The sequence below is a fragment of the Anopheles coluzzii genome, chromosome 2 (genome assembly GCF_943734685.1).
Source record: "Anopheles coluzzii chromosome 2, AcolN3, whole genome shotgun sequence".
Lineage (NCBI taxonomy): Eukaryota > Metazoa > Arthropoda > Insecta > Diptera > Culicidae > Anopheles > Anopheles coluzzii.
This window is the reverse complement of record NC_064670.1, coordinates 40,932,467-40,955,177: the sequence shown is the minus strand read 5'-3', so window position 1 is coordinate 40,955,177 and position 22,711 is coordinate 40,932,467. Positions and strand designations below refer to the sequence as shown.

Genomic DNA, 22,711 nt, shown 5'->3' with positions numbered 1-22,711 from the left:
GAGCAGTAATTTCCAGTCGCCCGCTGTAGGACTCGAAAAGGATGACGCAATTCCGCGCTCGTAGTGTGCCCGCTGCGCTAACGATTTTGCTTCTAATTAATCAATTAATTATGGACACCATATTATGGCAGAGTAGCAAAAGAGAGAGAGGGAGAAAGAAAGACAGTGTCTGTTAGGCACCTCACCTGACCCTACCGTACGGCAACCACTAAGCTCATGGAAACAAATGATGAACGACAAATTGGTAAGTAGTAGCACTGTACTCCCCGCTGTACACCGTTCACCACCAACAAACGTTCCGAGGGTTCGATTATTTCTATCATAGAGACACAGAACACACACACACACACACATACGTAGTGACTAATGCTAACGATGCAGTCGATTGCAGCTACTGTTGTTAGAATCCAAGTCGGTAGTGTACGACCTCGTGTCAGTACTGCCACTGGCAAATTGTCACTCGTCAAGCTGAACCGGGAGTAGGACCTGCGGGTAGGGACCACCAGAGCTGCGTATAATGATAGTGCTTTTTTCTACCTTGTCCCCTGTTTAGTGTGTCCCCCTTCGCCCACACACACACACACAAACATACAGCGTGTTTGTGCTGCGAACAAAAGCTTCACATTAGGATAATGATTTCATGCAGCCCACATGATGAGAATCCTGTTAGTGGCACGCAAGTGTCGCCTGGCCGTTGGTTTCGGTCTCGCCCGTCCTTCCCGGCCACTGCAAAAGGTGAAGGGTGGTGCGGTGAAACTAGGCCAACTTATTAGCGGACCGAGCCATTTAATTAGCGTTGAGTTGTGAGTTAAAGTTTGATTTAGTAGCTGCTGCTGCTGCTGCTGCTATTGGATTTTTTTAGACCTTAGAGTAAAAAAATAATTATAAAATAATTACCTAATGTACTAATATATATTTTTAGCAGAAATGAGTGACCTAAAATAGGCGTTCAAAATCCCACTCACAGTTTGGTTCCCATTTACCGCACCTTCCAAAGCGCCAAACACAATGGGATGATATTTCCTTTTGGTCCCCGTTCAGCAGCCCTCCAGAGCTAATCAATTACCACTCGGTGGTAGCTCCCTGGCCCAACACACACGGACACAGTGCCCTGCCCAAAACGGGACATGGGCATGAGCGAGCACCCAACACACAATAACCGGGTCGCACCTCAAACAATGATCAATTAACACTGTAATTAAATCGAACTTTCCACAAACACACCGACGAGGGTCCAACGGTGCTGCCGGTTGCTTGTGTTTTTCCCGTACCTTCTAAAGCTTTTCCTTCCCGTGTGTGTGTGTGTATAGAGGCCGGCTTTTCTTCCCGTTTGAGCTCCCAGAATGAGTGGGCATTTTCCCTTTCGAAAGGGGGAGAAGTGAAAAAAATTAGCGCCAGGCAGGCAGGAACAAAACCAACGGTCTTGTGCAAGTACGGTTCGGGCTTCTTCGGTGTCGGTGTCGGTGAAGGGTAATTATTTTTATGACACGCCGAAATACTTCCCGTCACACACACACACACACACACACACACACACAAACATCGGACAACATCGCGTGAATGTCGCTCGTTTTCAAAGTGACGTTTGCGCGGTGGTGTGTGTGTGACTACGGTAAGGGGCTTTAAAACACGGAAAACTTCCCTTCCCATTTCCCATTGCGCACACCGTGGTTTCGTGTCTGTTGCCGCTTAGCAAAAAAAGGGGTAAAGTCGATGTCTGGGCCCAGGTCAACGGTGTTCTCGGTGCGATAGTAGAACTATCGATCGAGTGTTTTTTTGTTCTTCCGTGTGTTTGCTTCTGTTCCATAAGGTTTGGGGTGGTTTGAGAAAGCAAATTTTCAAATCAGATCGTGACTGGCACATTTAACGAGCCTTCGTACGGCCGTCTCCCCTCCAGTGAGCACTTCGTTGCACCTTCCTGTCTGGCTGCCCGCCGGCTCCGGCTCGTGGCACAAGGTACGGCGCGGTCGTTTTCGATCGGGGCGCTAATTTTCAATAAATACCCCATTCGCTACAAACTGCAAAGAACAACAAAGCCCTTAAAACTCACTCGCCGAAACAAACATGCGCTATTGATTGCGGGACCCATGGTCTGCGGGTTGTTGGAGGTAGAAGTAACAGGAAGCATTCCTCTGCTATGAGAATGTGTTTTTTTGTGTAAAGTAGGATGAAGTCAAATGCTATACCACCCACCAGTGGCTACTCGGGCGGTCCAATGACCACCAGAGTTGCGAACAAAACGTGTGTAGCGTAATGTTGTGTCTAACATTACATGTACTCATGTAATGTAGTTGCAATATGAGTACTCAAAAGAGAGAGGAAAAAACATGATCACAACACACAACTTATCCCAAAGAAACACAAACACACAAAGAAAAAAATCGACATGAAATGCTCTTCCGCGCATCATTAATTCATTCATGCCGGAGCATCAATGTGCCGGAAAGCTGACAAAATGTTCTTCTCGCCCGAAAAGAACTAATTTACCCATTTGCTGTCAAAACACTGCACGCTCGTGGTGTGGGTTGTAATTTGAGGTTGCAGCCCGGACATTTGCTGCCGGCCGTGTTTTTATCACTTTCGTTTGCGTTCTTGCCGGAGGAGAAAGTTGCAAGCACGGTGGCGAAGGGCCCGGCGAACGAGAGAGACTCACACACATACAGAAAGAGAGCAGAAAAGGTCGATCCTTTTGGAAAGCAATAAATTAGGAGTGAGTGCACAGGTCATAAATTTTCTCTTCGCCTTGCCGGTTCGCTTCGTTTTCCCAAAGCCGTCAAGGCCCCCCGGAGGAGGAGGGTTAGTGCTTCCACCGTTAGAGAGGAACCACTTTTTTTGTTATTCGTAGACCCTCATCTATATGCAAATGTAACGTTGGTAGTAAAACATGCCCTTGCTGTTGGTATGTGGTGTTTGTTACTGAAGCTCAAAAATCTCCTCACCGGAAACGAAGACTCGCTGACGCTTTGCGGGGAAGATGTTTGGAGTGGCATCGCTCGGGCACAACGCACCGGTTCAGTGGAGGGCTTGGGAAAATGCGGCCATCTCCCGAGTGCGTCTATTATCTAATCGATCCGGGGTTGAGGGTTATGACCACTGGGAAAAGCCGACCACTTCGATATCTAGGCCACAAACTGCACCGAGATTTACACGCTTGTCGATGGGGATATGGTTAGTGTTAAGTCTAGTTTGGCATGAAGAAGGATGTTTATTGATAGTACCTCGAATGATCTGTCGTTGTTTGCCTGTACCTTCATTTGGCAAACAATTGATAACGATTTAGTGGGATTATGAGGATCAGAAAAGATGCCTGATGTTTTGCTTCTGTTGAGATCAAGTCTTACGTAAAATATATTCATAATAATTCTGAAATTAAAGATAATTTCCTTAAGAACTGAGGTGTTCGTCATTTAGTCATAAAAACTCGCGTTGCTTTTTATATTAATTCCGTACAAGTTGAAGTTTCAATCTGCAATGGAACAAAAAACACCTCCAAAACCTCACCCAGCCGGAGCATATAAAGGCCCATAAAAAACGAAGAACCTCATTATCGAACAGCATTCCCTCGCCGAATCTGTCCAATTGCCCCTGCAATAATTGTGCGCGTTTCGAATGCAAAACTTCGTCCCGTATCGAAAACATTTACAGCACGTAATGAATCTTCTTCGGAGCCACCGCACCATCACCGGCTTCGGGATGGGGGATGCAACCTGGTGCGGTGATCACAACAAGCAAGCAGGTCTCGTCGCTGTGCAGCATTCATCTGACCGATCCACCGATTGCTGGTCGTAAATCTTGCCATCATGCCCATGCAAATGCCATTTTTTCTGCAGAACCTCCGCAGAATCTTCTCTGTCTTGCTGCCTTTTACATCCTTCACACGCAAATAGCGTTGATAACCGACAACTGGAACGGAGAATACGGCGCGGCATTGTTGAGCCTGTTGCGCTGAGCCTCACGTTCTCCCGAGACCGCGTTCCGGCTGTCGAAAAGTGTTGCCGATTCTCCCGTACGAAGCGGACAATCATTACGAATTGTGCGGCTAGTTTTGATGTGATGATGTTGATGATGGTTGATATGCTCGGCGATATGTGTCCAAATGTGACAAAAAAGATAAAAACAGTCAGCATGTCAGCGTTGCGGGTCAGATATGCTGAGCGTACCTGGACCGAGCTCGATGCGAAGTCGCAAAGTGTGCGCTTGAAGGTTGGCTTCGCAGGCACTGCCCCCGGTTTGGGGCAGGAGCGGTCGAAAGTCGCCAACTCCGAAGCGAATGGATGGGAAACTGTGCGGCAAAAGCATAAAGCGATGCCGACAGCGGCAGTCATAAATGCTAATATTAAGCATCAATTTACTATCGTTTAAAAGCCATAAAATTAATAAAAAAAAAATCATTTCACCAAACGGGCTAACGGGGGAGGGAGAAGCGGATCCTTAGCGACCCAGAGTGAGTTTGACTCTCTCTCTCTCTCTTACTCTCTGTGGACACAAATCAACCCGTTGAAGTGGATGGTGGACGGAGAGAGAAATCGTTTCTTGCATGCTTGCCGCTTCGTATCGTAACGGGTCTAAATGGCTTGTGTGCAGCCAAGTTGACGTATCACGGGGCGCCGTCATCTTCGTACGTAATTCTGGCAGAAACGGACTGAGCAAGCCACCCTCACCCCACACACACACACACACACACACACACACAGGCAGGCTCTCGAAGATGCTCTTAACCGACCCATTGCTACTTAAGATAGGAGAAGCGGCGCAACAGAAACCACAAGCCACCGGGCCAGCCGACGATGCGACGGGAATGCAACTCGGCAGTGCGTGCACCGATAAGTAGATGGTAATTATGATTGTTTGAGTTAAACATAAACATTTGAGTCACTCTCTTGAAGCCACTTGAAGATACCGCCGAAAGGAAAGGTGCAAGCCGTGGCCCACGGGATCATACTGCCAAGCCCTTGGTTTGGCGCAGTGCGCCCTCATCTCCCGTCTCTCGCTCTCCGGCTTGAAATGTTCCAGGTGCAGCGGCACAACAGCACTCTAAAATGCACCGCAGTTGCGCATACGCGCATCGGAAGTTTGATGAGAAGTGATTAATTCACTTTCCGTCTAGCTCCCCCGCAACACACACACACACACACACACACACACACACACACACACACACACACAGAGAGCTACATCGCACCGCAAGACCATTATATACCGCCGGCTCGGGCGAACAGGACGTGTCGGGTGCCGCAGAACGATGATGATGAGGGTAATTTCTGTCGGTCATTATCGAGCTTCAAGAGCGGGATTTTGCTCCTTAATCGTGCTCAACGGAGCACGGCACTGAGCAAAACAAAGCGTACGAAACAAAAGGAAAAGAGCGCACAAGAAAGGGAAGCAAACAACATCCCAGCACAAACCCCCAACACCGTGCGCGCCCCGTTTTGAGGTTTATTAATTTAAAAATCATTTATTCTTCGTAAAAGTGTTACCGTTCATCATCGTCATCGTTCAGCGGTGCTGCGGTGCCCGCGGGCTGCAAGGCTCGTTTCGCTTGAAGTGATAGAGCAAAAAGGCGCCGGTGGTCGTGCAGGGAGTGGCTCTGACGTACAGCAGAGCACTATAAAGATCGATCGCGATACAGCGCGGGCTGATCGTTGGAAGCGTCCCATAGGGATTCGGACCGAAAGGACAGTAAAATCACAACCATAGTTCCTTTACCCGCGCTCGGGTCGTTGATGATGATAAGGTGGAAAATGTGCCCCAAACAATCGAAGGCTCGCAAGTAAAGAGAAAGTCCTCAATTTCAATGATGACGTACGCAACCGAACTACAATACACCGAGGCCTACACTACAGCATGTTACAATTTCAATCTCCAGTCGGTACAAAACGGTACAGCGAAAAACCAAAATCGCGAAACAAGTTAAAACTCACACACTTATTGAGATTCAATTCTGACGCTTCAGGCGCCTCGGGCATTGAGAGGCCGCAGCTCGAAACTCTGGACGGAAGAAAACAGGAAAATTTGCCCTAAAGGGTGTGTTCACTTTTCACCCGGCGCTTTGATCTTTGCCGACAACGGCCAAAAGGAGTAAACAAAAAATCAAAAGAGAGAGAGAGAGAGAGAGAGAGAGAGAGAGAGAGAGAGATAGAAAACTGGTGAGCAAAAAATTATGTAATAAAGAGAGAACGAGATAGAGTGCCAACGGTTGGGAAGAACGAAGGAACGAAAGATCACTTTCCGAGATATACTGTGAGCGCGTTTGCTGTGTATGAGCCTGACTTGGGCTGCTAATTTTTGGTTGAGAATTGTGATTTGCGATGGTGTCATTGCACTATTTCCATGTTTGAACGAAACCATATGCAAACAAAATCAACACACATCGACAAGTTGGCACGCACATGTTATGCACCCAACCTGCACTGAGAAAGAGATCACAACCACTCAGCATAACAACCACTGGCCGGATCGACTGGGCTGGGCAAACAAATTGTTCCGGCTGTTAATGGCCGAAAACGTCTCGCGAGTCTAGACGGCGTGGTATGCTTGCAGGCCAGAGAAAGTAGAAACTCAAAACAATTCAACATCCGCCGTCTTGCGATTGATATTGGGATCAAAGCAGGTGGGTTTAACGCATAACATCGAGCGCGGAACGAGGCTTGAAGGCAATGTTTGCCCACATGCTGATATGCTACCGCATTCGTTTCCGACTGTTACGCTGTTACTGTAATGGCTAGACATCACTATTTACACAGTAGTTGAGGTTGGCGTAGAGAAATCAGTGTTTATGGGCTGCTTCACTGTTCCAAGAATAGAATGCCATTTTTGCAACACATGTTACGTGGAGAACGTCTGTCCGGATGTAGTTTAGATAATGTTATGGCTACAATGCATGTTAGAGACGGTAGACTTTGGAATAATATTCAAATTATGAGTAAATAAAATTACTCAATCATTTCTTCAAAAGATGTGTCTGTTTCGATCAACCATTGGACATGCTACCACAGTTTATTGAAAAAAGCCCCCGAACCCATCAGCTGCCAAACGAAGAAGTCACACCGAACGCCGACAAGATTGATTAAACTCAAATTGTGTCGCTGCGTGCCGCACAGTTGATGGAATTAGCAGCCCGAAATCAGCCAGTCTCTGGGGAAGAAGGTAAGGTATGCGGTGTTCGGTGCACAGGAAATTGAAATGCCCTCAACCGTGTAAATACGGCGCGAGCAAAACGGACGGATACCACCAACACCACCACAGGAGCGGGGCGAGAGTCTCACGCAAACCCGCGTCCATCGCGGCAGCGACAAATGGGACAAAAACAAACTCACGAGAAAGCCATTTATAAAATTAATCGAAAAAAAAACGGACGGGCGAATGAAATGCCCCCGTTTTGTCCTATCGCGCTCGTTTAGGGCTTACGTTTTCTTGGTAATACGATTGTCGCGCGCGCGCGCTCGCGCTCGGGCCCGGTTCACCCTCTCGCGTAAGATGGCGATTGTGTGCCGACCGGACCGGGCTTATGGGGGTAGTTTAGATAAGGCTTTTTTTATGCTCCTCTGTACACTGAAAGAAGAAAGGAAATGCGAGTAGTATGTGTGCGTGTGCGTGTGTGTTTTTCTTTTCTTTCCCATACGTCTATTCATCGCATCGCCGCGGTTTTGTCACCCACCGGAGCATGACCAATGGCGGCGGGGAGGACCTCCGAGCTGAAGCAAGACCTCTCCATCTCCCAAAAAAAAAAGCTACATTCGCTTGCGTCCCATCCGATGCGATCGTTTAGGCACTCTGCCGTACGCTCGTTAGCTTGGCCTTTTTTCTCCCTTTCGTCACATCGCTCGTCGTCGCCGGCCGTCGAGTTTGGCCACTAATGCGAACCAATTGCGTCGGTTTGCTTTAGCTTTTGTGTTCGACACCACCATCACTTCCACGCATGGGTAGGCACATTGTTTCCTTCTCTCCTCCCTCCCAAACACACAGCTCTTTAATTCTGGTGGAAAATTGTCATTGCTCTTTTGCCACAATTTCCTGGTGGCAGAACAAAAAAAGAGACCCGCAAGTGAATAAGGAGTTGAAGATTTAATTGAAACTAAAATTAATTGGAAATTAGAAGCATACCTGCGGTACGACGAGCTACAAGCAGCTTCACCATATCCACACCACTCATATGCCCGAAGACCGCTGCTCTGCCGCATGATTTTGGTGCAGTACCTGATCATGAGAAGCATCCAGCAGATGCTCTGGCGGTCGGCCGAAAACGTCTTACTCACGTTCTGCTACATTTTTCATTCGGGGAAAAACTTCCCCGACGGGGGCGGAAATATCGCCCAGACCTCCGGCGATGTGAACTCGCTGCCTGTGGCACTTACCAAGTACGTCGAGATGATGTTGCCAAACAGCTCCACCGCTGACGCCCCGTCGGCTGTCTGGGGAGGTCTGGGTCGTGGGAGATTTTGGCAGTGCTACTCGGCGCAATTTCTTTTCGCTCCACTGCAATCGCTCTCGACAGGTCCAACGGAGATGGAAAATTGATTGAAAAAACGGGACCGCACATGCTTGCGTGTGCTTGGGTGGTCCAGACCGTCGTAGGTTCAATTTCCTGTTGGTGGTTTAGGTGCAGGCCGCTAACAGTTTTGAGTGTTTTAGAAATTGCTTAAATTAATAAAACTCCTAACGTTTTAGGGTAACACAAACCCGTTTAGAATTTCGTTTCGGCGATCAACTCTTTGTGAAAGTAACCCGCCCGCCGAGGTCGTCCATGTTCGCGTGAGCACCAATCAGCGGCGCGCGCCTAATCAACTGTTATCAAGCAGGCCCCTGGGGTGGAAGCGATCCGTCATACGCACACTCGATGGTGGTTATAAAACGGCCATCACTCTATCATCTGTCAAATTAAATTCACTACACCCGGCTACCGTTACGAATGATGGCGGCTGATGCGTGCTGATGATGCTACTAAAACATGTCAACAAGCCGCCCAGCGAAACAATCCCCGCGGTGGTGGTGGCACGCAATTGTAAAACATACGCTCCACCGCTTTGGCACGCGTTGGTAGTGGTGATGATGGTCGGTGGACCGTCTTGGCCGTGTGTATATACACGCACCCAAGCAAACACACACACATACATCCCTAAAAGCGCTGGGAATGAAGAATAATCACTCGACCATAAATCACGTCGTTTCGGGCGTTCGTTCGTGTCGTCTCCATTTTTCACCATTGAATGCCGCCTGCCGTTTGTGCGACGGGCTGCAAAGACAGGGGAGTTTTCGCTTCGCAGGTTCGCCTTTTGGCTTTTTTTGAGAAGGAAGCTAGTAGTGGGAAACACACACGGGAAAGGGAGCACCAAATCGTTTATTGCTTCGCAACACGCGGACGGAGCGAGCGCAAACCGTTGACTTTTGGGCTTGGGCCGGGTGACGGTTGCCAAGTGTCAAGTGTTGTTTACATTGGGGATTAATGAAACAATCTCCTATCGTTGCGTGTCCAACCCCTCCCCGTGCTTGGTCCTGTTCGTGTTGGTCGTGAATGTGTGTGTGAGTGTGTTTGTGTCGCCGCGGGTGAACTGTGCAAAGCGAAAATTCGATCCAAATTGATTTATGGCGTTCGATACGCCGATCGAAATGGATCGATTACAAATTGTTTGCTGTTGTCGCTGTGTTGGGGAGAAGGAGGGAGAAAGGAGAGGGAGGAGTTCGTTGTCGTACCTTTTTGTTGGCGCAATTTTGATTAAGTAGCCAATAATCGAGCCACCAGTTGGGGGTACCGCACGGCCAACGCGCAAGACAGATTGCTCCCGGAAGGATTTCTTCCGGCCAGTGCGGCAAACACGATTTTTCATGCCGCATCCGTATCCGTATGTTTACACTAAAAATCATCACTTCGCACCGTGCTCAATGTGTCATCGATTATCGTTCCGGACGCTGGGGGATTTACGCTTCGCTTTTCCATCGGTTTTCGCTTGGTTTTCGTTTCCCGCATCCCTTCTCGCTTACGGCAGTCGAGATTTTCAAACCCCCCTCTGCTGTGCATCGGCCGGCTCGTGCAACTTCCGCTCCTCTGGTTGGTAATAGTTTAATGAAGCATGAATGCTCGACCGATACTCTGCACCACGCTCTGCGCTCTACGGCAAGTGAAAAGCGTCGGCCTGCTGCCGCCGGGATTGGTAAAAATCTGCTGCACCAGCTGGGGATCTTCAAAACCCAACGTCTCTTTTTTGCGCCCGGACTGCCAGCTTCACTGCCAGCTCCACTGCGGGCTCCGTGCGCTTTTCTTTCTGCACCCCGCTTTTCGCACTGCACTCGTGCTGCATCAGCACTGCTCTTATTTGCATAACAATGCTCACAATGGTAAGTGATCATAAATAAACATAATTATGGAGTCGGTCGGTGTGTTTTTTTCCGGCGTCCTGGTTCGCCGTCTCACCTTTTTCTTCCTCTTCTGGTGTGTGTGCATTAGAGTTTTCGTTCAATTTTCGTTGCCCACTTTTTGCCTCGACCGTTCGCTGCTCGTTTCGCTCCGTTTTCGTACTCGCTTTCGCTCCCGTGCGGAGTGATAGAAATCCCGAGCGATACTCCTTCATCCCGTAGCCCAGTTCACCAGGCCTGGGCTTCTCTCGCCTTGTTTTGCCATACCGCCGAGGCACGCTTTTCACTGGGCGTTTGATCTGACTTGTTGCGAGCGATTGGTTTTGACGTATCAATCGATTAAAGCACAAAAAATGGGCCTCAGCCTCTACTGCCGCAAAGAGCGTGAATCATTAGCTTCGCGCTCGTGTGCTGGCAGCGGAGCGAGGGAAGAGTGTTTGCGAGCATCATTATGACGTTTGAGCTGGTTAAGGTGTCGGGGTTCCGCTTTCGGTCATTTCGGTGGCCGGTGGGCCGGTTGGTGTAGGTGTTAGAAGTGATCGCCGGCTCGCCGGCTGCCCCTGGCGTGGAGGTGCCGACGGTGGGCTCACCAAATCTCGCCCGCTTCCTTCAGGGGCTTTCGGGACGATAATTACAGGGCACGCATTCGCCGCCGACTATCGAATTAAGGGCGCTCGCCCAGGTTCTCGTTCTCGCTCCCGCCATCCGTTCTGTTGTGCAGCTTCAGGCAGGCAGCAAGGAAGTGGCAGCACTACTTCGGGGTTTTTTTTGTTTTCCACGCCGCCCCACCAAGAGGAAGCGCTGCCAAGATCAAAGACAAACGGACCGGCCGCGGTAATGATGATACTTGCGGTCAATCACTGCCGACGCTTTTAAGGAGATGACCAGCACCGCCACCACTACGCGGCCCGCGGTCCAGAATCAATTAACAAATCAATAATTGCCGTTCATTCATAAGCCGAAGGTGGCCGATCTGTTGTAGGATTGGGACAGAATTCTTAACAAAAGAACCCAGTCTCGGTTGGGTGAGGTTACGTGAGAACTTTCGGTATGATTCACCGAGCGATACTATTTGCTTCGGAAGCGTTCGTTTTAAACCCAAATCGCCCGAATGGTTAGCATTGATTAGAAGCTGGTTGGGAAACTAAAGAACACATCGGAATCGATCCACCAAAGATGGAGGAAGAAGAAGTTTTCTCCGTTTCTCGTTTTGCTTCCTCCCGGTTTGATCGGGCAAGATGGTCTTCCCTGCACGGCGAACGAAAGAAGGTGATTTAATTTGACAGCTGAGTGAGTGGCGAGCTCGTTACGAAGTGACGGCGGATTATAGCGGTCAGTTGTGGAGATCCGATTCGTTCGCCGCTCTCCCGCAGTCGGTACAGGGCTTTTGACTCTCGAGTGCGTGTTCCTTGTCGTGCACTTGTTGAAGGATCTTTTTCTTCTTCTGTGTGTTGGGCTCGTTTTGTTGTGATTGTCGGTTGTCAGTCAGTGACAACAGCAGAACAACCAAACAACAACAGCCAGCCAGCCAGCCAACCTCTAGCACCTCTAAGCCGATGATACTTTCCACCGAACGGAAGAAGTGCATCGAAAAACAAACTCGTCTACCAGAGAGCTCTCCAGAGCGAGATGCGAGAATGGTTTTGTTTTCGTGCGAGCCTTAAAGACTTAATTGGATTGAAATCGGACAACATCGGGGTGCGTTGAATGGCCGCTCTCAGCTCAGCAGAGTGTTGTGAAAGCCAAACGAGCCCGTGTACCACCGGCAAAGGTTATCAACGTCGGTGGCAGCTTCACCTTTTTTTTTTTTTGGTTTTGGGATGATAATTGGAGCAAACGTTCAAACACACGTTCAAACACACTCACACACACGTACACGAAATTTGGTTGCGCAAATTTTGAACTCGCAACGATTGCGCTGGCAATCAAAACAGGTATTGCGCGAACGATTTCATTGTGAGCGGAGCGCAGAAATGGGTTTGAATTAAATAATTAAGTCGAACCGTGTTAATAGGCTTTACTAATACCGCCCGACCGTTCAGACTCATTAACATCTTTTATTGCTGAAAAACGGTGGAAAATGTATTTGAATCGGATGCTAATGAGGTCTTGCTGTAGGCCACACCGCAGAACAAAAAAAAAAACAACACCCAAACGAGTGGAGCATATTTTTGGTACCATTATCTCCGCTCTATCCCTTGTGATACCGAAACCAACAAAAAAAGCCTAATCTAAAGTTGTAAACATAAAACAAAAAACCTCATATCTTAGGCATCGACACGAGAGCCTAAACCAGATCACCAGATACCAAGACCTCCATGATCGTAGCGCGTCGATCGTTTAGCGAAAATCGGAAATTAATTGAAACTCAATTTGTCTGGTACCTGTGTTTGTAGGTGTGTGTGTGTGTGAAGTAGTTGCTTTTTGTTGTGCCGTCACCCTTCGCTCCTTTAGGCCCTTACCGAACAGCCCTCCCCGACAAATACATAGCCCTCTTGTCTCGCTGGTCGATAGTGTGCGAGAGCTCACTTGTAGCCAATTGCCACGGTGAGGCCTCCCAAGCAGCGCTCAGAAGCGCGCGATAGAGTTATTACCAGCATCGATCTTCTGCAAAATTGTGGATGGAAAAAGCATCAAAAATGCTGCTGGCCAGTGAAATGGGTTTCAGTCCGATCAGGTGGGTTAGAGAGAGAGAGAGAGAGAGAGAGAGAGAGAGAGAGAGAGAGAGAGAGAGAGAGAGAGAGAGAGAGAGAGAACCAAAAAACCCCATTCACAGTGAAGATGGCAGCAAATCTCAAGATCGAGTAGCTGCAGAAAAAGGAAACACAAAGCAACACACATCTCCTCACTCCCATCCGGCCCGGGCATCTCCTTGGTCAGCGTGTCATCCTTTCTTTCTCACCTTTTTTTACCTCTTTAATATGAGCTTCCTACGAGAGCGACAGAGAGAGAGAGAGAGAGAGAGAGAGAGAGAGCACGAGAGAGGCTGCAGCGAGAGAAGAAAAAAAGCGGCCACAAAAAGCTCCCTCGGCTCATTGTGCCAGGGCCGGGCGGCGGCATCCTTTGATCTTCTTCCAATTAGCCCAGCCGACACCTTTGGGCTCGGTCGGCGTTGGCCTTTGATCACCTTGTTGCTGCTTCCACCATTTATACCGGAGGCCGCTCGCCACACACAGGCAGACACATCATCATCATCAGGCAGCCTCTCCTGCCCTGCTCGCTACCCTTGCCCAACGGAGAAGATCGGGCTCGAGCGAGACGGCGAGCTACGGGGATTCTGCTTTTGAGGTTGTTCGCTCATCAACATCGAAACGGCCGAGCACCGACCGGGGTAACCGGATTGAACGCCTCGGACGCCGCAGTGACTCGGGCGAACTGTGCTGTTGGGCTGCGAGGGAGCGGCCCAGAGAGGCTCCCCGAGTCGTCCGAGCGGGGTGGCCCAGTGAGTGAGCAATCTTGCAGCCGCACTTGGCGAAGAACAATTCGTATTAAGAGGATATTAGTTAGCATTTACAGTTGAGGGAGAGGGAGGGGGTCCGATTGTACCAGTCATCCTACACAAAAGCGCGCACCGGGCCGAGGTGGGCTGCGGGCTTCAACACACACACTTGCGAAACTGGCGATCTCATACATGCTTGATCACATGCTTATGCTTTTTCGACACATTTTCTCCTCCACGTGCGTTCCCCCGGCAGCCGAAACATTCGTCATATTCGACCGTTTCCGCTGGCACACATTCAAATCTCGTTTGATGCGCATCAGGTTTGGCTCGATCCCCTTCCCTTCTCCCGAATTGCTGCTGCCCGAGCCCAGTCCCAGTCCAGGTAAGGCCGTCTCTCCTCGCTCCCACTCCGTCCGCGCGGTTGCTTGTTGTTGGCTTATTATGACTTTTATTGTTGTATCTAATAGTTGAATGAGTTATGCTGTTCAGCGAAGGAACCGGCATCGACATCGAAAAAACGAACTGAACTGTGTTGGTGCCGGCGGCGGCAAAGCCCGTTTGATGCCGCAGCCACGGGGGCAGCTAATCTGTGCAGCAACTTCACCCAAGCTAAAGGTGACCAGGCAAACGGACGCCTAGTTTAAAGCGTCGACAAATTCGGCATCACACCCAGTGGACTTCCACTATTGCCCGATCGAGCCGGGTCTTTGGGACCATTAAAACGATGATTGAGAACCGGCGGAAAGGTGGAATTATCAATCGGCTAATAGCTATTAACAGGCAGGGCTTTTGTTCCCGTTCTGGCTTAATCTCGGGTCGCCCCGGGAATGGTTCTCGCCTTGTTCGGGGCATGTTTTCAAGCACGAAACAAAATGTCATTTTGATAATCCGATACATAAGTACTGTGCTGATAGGCGAGCGTCACGTTCACACCGTTGAGGCAGGTTGAATGGATGTAAAAAAACAACTGAGATAGCGACTGGTTGATTTGAATTATTAAGATAAGCAAGATACACGATTAGCCTTATCCAAGAGCCTAATTAATTCCGAACCTTGCATTAAAGAATTAATTTGCTACCCATGTGCAACCCCTGGCCCGGTGCAATCTTCTCCGGCGCGCTAAAATGAACGCCCAATCTGACAGCATTTCACATGTTTTTTTTTTTTGTTATCTGCCCAGATCGCTGCAAGCTCTCCCTTCCTTTTGGGGGCCATTCTTCGGCTTTCGGCAACGATATTCACACTCCTCGCTCTGGTCGGTGTCGATTATTGTTTCGTTCTTTTCGGTGGGTTTTTTGTTGTTGTAGTGTGTGTTGCTGTTGTTGTAGCTTCGATGCAGAATTATGATTGCTGGCGACGATCAACTGGCCGCCGGGCAGGCAATCCGCTCCTCTCCATCCGCACCGTCGGTTTGGAATGTTTGTCCTCTTCGCGCGCGCAAAACAACGAGCTAAACGTTTATTGGTATATGTTGAACGTTGCAAGCCCGGTAGTGTGTGTGTGTGCGTGTATGTGTCCTACGATTCCTTTTTTCCTCCCCAACCCGACAGAATAACAAGGAGATCAAGACCCGAAAACTGTAATCAACCGGTACTAAAGTGATTAAGTCAATCAATGAAAAATTGATGATCTGTCGGCATGTGGCCTTTGATGTAGCGAACATTTCGTATTCCACCCCTCCGCCGCGTGTATTGTCCTCCAGCCCAATGACTTCCTTCGACCTGCTTCCTTATGCGTCGAGCGAGAAGAAGCCCGCAACAGCCGCAGCAGCAGCAGCGCCATCGAGAGGGGATTTTATTCAAACCAATTGTGGAACAGGCCTCGATCGCGAGCGAACCTTTACCGGGCGGAACTCGCGCACGCCACAAACCCATCGTCCAGCGTGCTTTAGTATCGCTTCCAGACAAGGGATGTGTGTGTGTGTGTGTGTGTGTGTGTGTGTGTGTGGAGAGTTAAGTAGGAAAGGCGAGCGCGCTAATAAGCTGCTCTACGGATTGCCGATCAAAAGCGGCAACGAGCTGGTCCTGCTGGCCCGTCGCTGAGCCCGGCTCTCGAATGGATGGGAATGAATCGAGGTGTCGATGTCCAGCGGTGCCTAATGGTTCTAAGACGAAGCGGGCGAAACGAACGCAAACGGCACTGAACTGAATGCACTACCGATCGTGTCCAGGGCAAGCTCAGGGCGAGTGAATTGATTTGCTTTGGACGGTTTTGGAGCGCTGTGAATGAAGGTGGTGAAAGCAGTACCGTTTCAATTTCGTTTCGAGTTGAAAGAAACACCTGCCTGCAGGAAATGAAATGTTTCCCCCTTTTCTTATTTCTATTGCCCAAACAATTGCCCTAAACATAGTGCATCGAATGTCTTTTGATCGCGACAGAATGTAGTTTCAGCTGCGCAAAGCATCTTCGCTCATCTTGCTTGTTGCTGGCTGTCATCGCCTAAGCCGGCTCGTTTGATGTAGTTCAATATTTGTCCTTCTTTGATGTTGCTACCGCTGTCAAACATTGTGATTATGCGCGCGGAATTATTGTGCCCGAGTGCCCAACACTTTCGTGATCAAAGAGCATTGTTCCCGTTCTGGCACATGTGTGCTTCGGCTTTTGAAGTCAGAAAGCCGTCCACGGAAACCGGGCATGTCAGTGCAAAATTGCATATTTGCATCTTCCTCCAGACCAAACAACTGCCGACGGGTAGAAAACAATTAAAGACAACGTGAAGGCACGCACAAAAAAAAAACCAGCAGTGCCGGGTCGCCTCACCATTAGTGTCAGTTGCAGGCAGCCAAATTTCAGGGTCGGTCGCCGATCTGGCTGCTAGCGGTAGGCACTGCGCGTTGGCTGTTGTGCTGCCTTCGAACTGGTGCGAAGGAAAACGCAGGAACGACGGCTCGGCTTGACATCCGGAACGTGATAAATTAAAGTGGCACTGGCACCGGGCAGATCCACGGCCCAAACTGCAACGTTGGCCGCTTCGCCCGCCGATCGTCACCGCCATTAACCGTCGGCCCTGTCAGCTGCCATCGGAGAGCGCTGAGTGGCAGCGGGGCCGGTGGCCAAAACAGAGTCGGGTCTGGCGACAATAAGCGATCATCGCGTGATCGCTCAGGATCGCACCGAGGTTACCTTCGATTCGTTCCAGCGGTGCGGTTCGGTGGCAGCCCCGGGAGTTGGCCCGTATTTTTGGGACCGTTTTGGCCGCCGCTCCACTCCGCTCCCTCTCGCTCAGTAGACTGGGCCGCCATGACGAATCGCGTCGATTCATCACGCACGCTGGCGAAGGATTTCGGTGGAATGCCGACGTCCGTTTGATTCGAGCTCACCCGACGATGGTGATTCACCTGGACGCCTGGTTGTTGGTGCGTTAGGAAACAGGATGCACCTGATTAGTGAGCAAGTGGCCGCGGCACACATTAAGCAGCGCACGGAAGACGCGGTAACAAGAAGCGGAAAAGGGAAAAGGTGACTCAAAAAAAAAAAAAACAGGGAAAGATAAAAACACATCGTTTCCATCCCGACAATAACATAATTGTTGGATCAATCTAAATCGGGCGTAGCCAATTGGATGTAACGTGTTATTTTCTCTCACCTTGCCCGACACTTTTTGTTTTCGTGGCTCGTTCTTCGTTCGGGTCGCTTTGAACCTGAGCTTTGGGAGCCGCAAAACCATCATACGTATTCTTTGCTGCTTTGGTGGTGCGTTGATTGGAATTTGCTAGGCTGTTGATGATTTTTGAGCGCTGTTCCCAGCTGATGCTGCACATCAGGAAAAAATTCAATTTGTCAATGTACTAAAGTTCCCACGCAAAAATGCGAATGCGCACCTACCGAACGGTTGGTGAATCAATAAACGCAACCACAGCATTGAATTACGCGCAGCAAAGCTTATTTGCCAAACCAATTTGGGCAAGGCTCGGAGGCACTTCTCCTTCTAGCTTCTCGTAATCGATGATGATTACGCCGAGATCGGTTCCGTCAGCTGCGGTAGCGAACGATTTGATCTTGCGGCATCTTTCAACGATGATCCGACCTTGGGCACTCTGTTTGGTTGTATCGGATTGGAAGATTCGGTAATTGGATTTTGATTTATTGCACACTTCGGAAATCCCAAAAACAGGTTCCCGCTCAGCGCCCGCTCAGACCAGAAGCTTCGGGGGCCAATATTGTTCCAATATATTGCGGACGTGATGCTGCTTCTCACGTCTGCGTTGTGATCCGCTTTTGTTCTTTTGTTTCCGTAACCATAATTTCGATTAAATCACGATCATTGGAGGTTTTTTATTCTTCTTTGAAGCTTTATTTTTCTAGTAGGAACTTTGTTGATTCAGTGTTTAATGTTTAAAGAAGATCATCTGATAAATCGTTATTTGGTGTTTTTGCTAGTATGTTGCTGCATTTGTCAATATGTACAATAAATGTTTGCTCCATTGTACTATATATCTTTCAGAACAAGTTTTCAGTATTTAGGTTGAAGAAATGCTTAACAAGTTCAACTCAGTTTAATGCCACTGTCTTCAAACAAAATGAAACCATCGTGCATAATTTACCAGTATCCGAGTGGCCGCACTACCTATATAACTAAGAAGCAGAGCAAACGGCACAAAGCAGTAGTCGTGACGTCGCAAGGGTAATTAACCCCGAGACGGGCAGCAGCCACGATCGCGCCTTGATTAAGCAGCATCTCGTTAGTTAATCAGTCTGCAGCTCCTCAAAAATAGCGATGCCCATGATAACACACGCTACAGTCGGATTGTGACGGAAGTAAACCTAGCCTACCGGAGGGTGGCAGTGGTGGTTAGGAGAGGTTAATGGCAACGGCGGCAGCGGCAGCAAATCTTCTCCAAACCCCTCGCTCACACCTCAATCGACGATGAAAATTGCTCGTTAGCTTAACAAACGAGTCCAAAGCCGTGCCGCGGCTCGGTGATGCAGCAAACACGAAACAGCCGAGGATTGCTTGTCGTGCATTAATGTGCCACACTGTCAGCGTGCCGGGCCGGTGCAAAAACAATGGACAATCTCATCCTTACTCTTCCTCCCCAGCTCCCTTCGTTCCTCAGCTACCATGAGGGGTAGATTCGTGTTGCCCTCAACGAGCCATTGCGTTGTCTCTATTGCGTTTACAATCGCGTTACAATCGCGCATCGGCATCGCAACCGTGCCGAGTTCCCACTTGACTGCAGGGGTGGGTAGAGGGGACGAATGCGTGATATTATGGACCCGCAAACAAACACAACAAAACCTCCCGGAGCGGGGGAAAAAACAACAACCAACACGAAACATCGTTTACCGAGCCACCGAGCACCGCCAACGAGTCCGCTGCTCCGGCCGGCAGGAGAAATGGTAATCGGATCTCATTTGTAAGTCTTGGTAATCTAATTTTAATTCCAAGTCTCTCCGCCATCCAATACCGACCGAGGAGTGGGTAACGAGTGGTCCAGATATTCGCTCGAACGGCTAACGTTATGCGCAACTCGGTCGGGTTAGTTGGCAGCGTTATCATGAATGTTGCATGAGTAGGTTTCATAAATTATCAAACGCTTTCCATCACGACTGCTCTCTCTCTATCGCTGTTGGAGAGGAGGAGGGAAGGAAGAAAGTCAACAAAACGCATCAGGAAGGTAATGAAAAGGGGAAAAGGTAGAAAAGATAATAATACTAGACTATGTAGTATCGTGTAGGAGAATCGTTTCAAAACTCTGAAGTTTCCGAACCGAATGTAGTTTCGTTGAAGATTTCTGATTTGATTTGCAACCAAGTTAAAAAAAGACAATTAAGATTACGAAAACAGTTCAAAATCCCCACCAATCGTAACCTTTTCCGCTTAACTTGCGCTCCCAAGTGACGCTTTTCCTCACACTTTCTTTTGTTTGTAATTGGAGTAAAGTTTGCTTATTAACGTTTATTGTTGGTAGCTCTCGTGTTGCTTAAATAAAACTTCCAGACAGTGCAAATATTTGAGCAATCGTAACTACTGCATAGAAAAAGGGACAAGCAAGCGAGCTTCGTCTGCCATTGATCTGCAAACAAATCGGCCAACTATGGCTGCTTTATGAGGCAAACATCCGTGGGGAAAAACTCGCCCGGGACGCGCTGTTCAAACAGCGTCTTATTAGCAAAGCAAGCAATCATGCCACAGCGAAGCGACGCCTACTTGCTTCCAAGCTTTGTTTACGTAGCGACCTTTTTCACTTCACACGTTCGATTGCGTGAAGTCCGTGATGTCCTGAGCAAGGCATTGGCAATAAGCAAGTAGAAAGTCAATAAAAGAAGACATTTGCTCACGCAACGAGACGTGTTTTAATGAAGGAAACTCAAATGACAATTGCTGCTGCCAATCCGCACAATTACCCGTAGCGTATTTCCAAATCTTTCGAATCATTCTTTTACGCACGAATCGTTGCTCAACTTACCACTATCCTCGTTCGATTCGTCGAAGTTCTTGTTAGTCATCTGGAACAGTGCATCGAGCGGCGTCCCGTTCGGTGCCGTCTTGCTGCCCGATTTGGCTGCCCCGCTAGCGCCTCCGTTGGCACCGCTTCGGCCACTGCCATCGCCCGCACCCGCCGATCCACCGCCCACCCCGGACGACGAGGACTGTGACGACTGGTGGCTCTGGTGGTCCGACCCGCGGCCAATTTCCGGCGAACAGCAATCGCTGGCCGCCGAGCTCGACCGCTCCGACCCACTCTCCGACGGGATGATGTCCATGCTCATGTGCCGCAGCAGCTGGGCCTGCGCCCGGAAGTGTTCCTGCAGCTGCTGGTGGTAGTCCAGGGCTAGCCGGTGCTCGTAGTGCAGCAGAGCCGGTGGCAGAAAGGGCCGCACCGGGATCGGCCCCCGCAGATGGTCCCAGGGTCGCACGATTTTGGACGCCGCCTGCTGCAGCGTGCTACTGCTGTGATGGTGATGGTGGTGGTGGTGGGCCGCCGCCAGATGGGCCGCCGGATGGTGACCGGTGAGATGCAGGTGATGGTGCGACAGGGAAGCATGGTGCAGGGCGGGATTAATCGGCGGGGGGCTCGGTTCCCGCGCTCCCTCCCGGCTTGCAGCCTCCGCGTCGCGCCCCAGGATGTCGGCAATCGAGAACGACTTGACGCCTTCGGCCGCGGTCGACCCGGAGGACGGTTTGGTAGTGTTGCTGCTGGTGGTAGTGCTGGTGGTGAGGGTGGTGGCCGTGTTGCCGCTATTGTTGGGCGAGGTGACCGTGTTTGCACTGCTCGCACTGTTAATGGGCGTCGTGGGGCTCGAGCCCCGGCTGGTGGATTCCTTCGGGCTGCCACCGGGCGGACTGGCGAGCTCGACGCCACTGCCACCCTCCACCATGCGCAGCCGCTTCAGCGGCGTGAAGTAGTCTTCGGCCCGGGCCTGCAGTGCACTGACCGCCGCATGGGCATGCAGGGCCGCCGGATGGTGTGGATGGTGCGGGTGAACGAGCGGATGATGGTGGACCAGGTGCGTCACCGCTAGCGGGTGCGGATGGGGCAGATGGGCGGGATGGGCTGAATCGCTTCCGATGGGCGGTGGACTCGGCGAGCCGACGGATATTTCCGACCCCGCGGGACTGCTGCACGGCGGTGGCGGACTGCTCGTCCGACACAACATCTTGCCTGCTCGCAAATCGGCTTCTTCGAGCATTTTTGTTTTATGGGAGCCCGCCAACAAAAGGGTCTGAATTTTTTAACAAACAAATCTCGCCTATTATCCCACACAAACAGGGTGGGATGAGATCATGAACAACTACAGCAGTGAATGGGACTATCTGCCTTATCTGTCACTTAACACACGGTAAACATTGCGTCTTAATTTTTAGCACATATCGTCACACCAGTAGCCTTGCTTTTTGCACTTTAAATTCATACTTTTTTGGCTTCGAGAAAACGTTACAAGTTGCACCACCTTTGCCGTTAACTCTATCTCATCGACAGTTTACATTGTACGCACAAAAACACGCCGCAATTTATTCTCCTTTCTTTCCACATTCGCACGCACAAAACGAACGACGCTGTGCTAAATTTCCTCACAATACCAATTGTCACGCCACACGAATGCTCCAAAATCGCACTGTACCGCACTGTATCTCTGCACGCCGCACTGGAAAACTCTTCACTTCAAACCCAAGCGCGCACCTGCCAAGACGCGACATCAACAGCAAAGCTCGCACAGCGCAAACACAACGCACGAACACGCACACCGCGCTACACGCGCTACGCCGACAGGAGTGTGTAAGTACGTAAACCCCACGCACTGGCTGCCCAAGAGCACTTCGACTTCGAAACGTGTCCGCACGACCACGAGGCGTTCGCTTTGCCGGTTGGAAAGAAACTTGTTCGCTCGGTCCGTCCGCAGCCTCGCCTGACGGATCAGTCGGCCGGCGCGTTTGCGTGGTTTGCGTAAGGCCGGCATTTTTTCCTCTTTGTGTTGCGCCGTTGCAAAAGTAGGCGGAGCTAACGAACGGTTGCGCACTCCGCACAGCCAATGAGCGGGCGCCATTGCTGCCGCCGCCGCCGCTGCCGCTGCCTTCCGGTTCCGGTGGCTAATTTGTTAAGCTGGTTAATTGACTTTTGAGCGCATGTAGTTAGGCGACTAAGTGCAAAAGCGTTTTAGAAGTTAAATGTATTATTTATTGCGCGCTCGAGAGCGCTCCGGCCGTTGCGCACTGTCTGTCCCTTTTCGTTCTGCTCGACGGTTCGGTGCTTTCCGTTTCCGCACAGCACACTGTGCACTGTGGCCATTGGGGCAGTGATTGCTTGGTTGCGCTCGCTCTTTGGTTGTGTTGTGCGCCTTGTGCCTGGCGTACGGTTACACGGGGGTTGGTGTTGTTTGCGTCTTAGCCTTTCTTATTGCTCGTTACGAAAGGAGATTGAAGGATTGCCAGCTGCACGAGTGCTGAAGCGGCATTAGCAAGCGCAGCGGGTCTTT

At 50.1% G+C, this 22,711-nt stretch overlaps 2 protein-coding genes across 2 annotated transcripts in view; both read right to left on the bottom strand.

The window, feature by feature from the left end:
• LOC120948371 (ABC transporter G family member 23) overlaps window positions 1–8,988 on the bottom strand; it is a 188,339-nt gene extending 179,351 nt beyond the window's left edge. Inside the window, exon 1 of the mRNA XM_049606647.1 lies at window positions 8,985–8,988. The gene's annotated coding sequence lies outside the window, so the exon portion shown is untranslated. The remainder of the gene's footprint in view (window positions 1–8,984) is intronic.
• The window catches only part of LOC120951341 (homeobox protein B-H1-like), a 29,288-nt gene extending 6,854 nt beyond the window's left edge, over window positions 1–22,434 (bottom strand). Inside the window, exon 1 of the mRNA XM_040370007.2 lies at window positions 20,203–22,434. Coding sequence (XP_040225941.2) covers window positions 20,203–21,427 — 1,225 coding nt within the window. The 5' untranslated portion in view covers window positions 21,428–22,434. The remainder of the gene's footprint in view (window positions 1–20,202) is intronic.
• Between the last annotated feature and the right edge of the window lie 277 nt (window positions 22,435–22,711).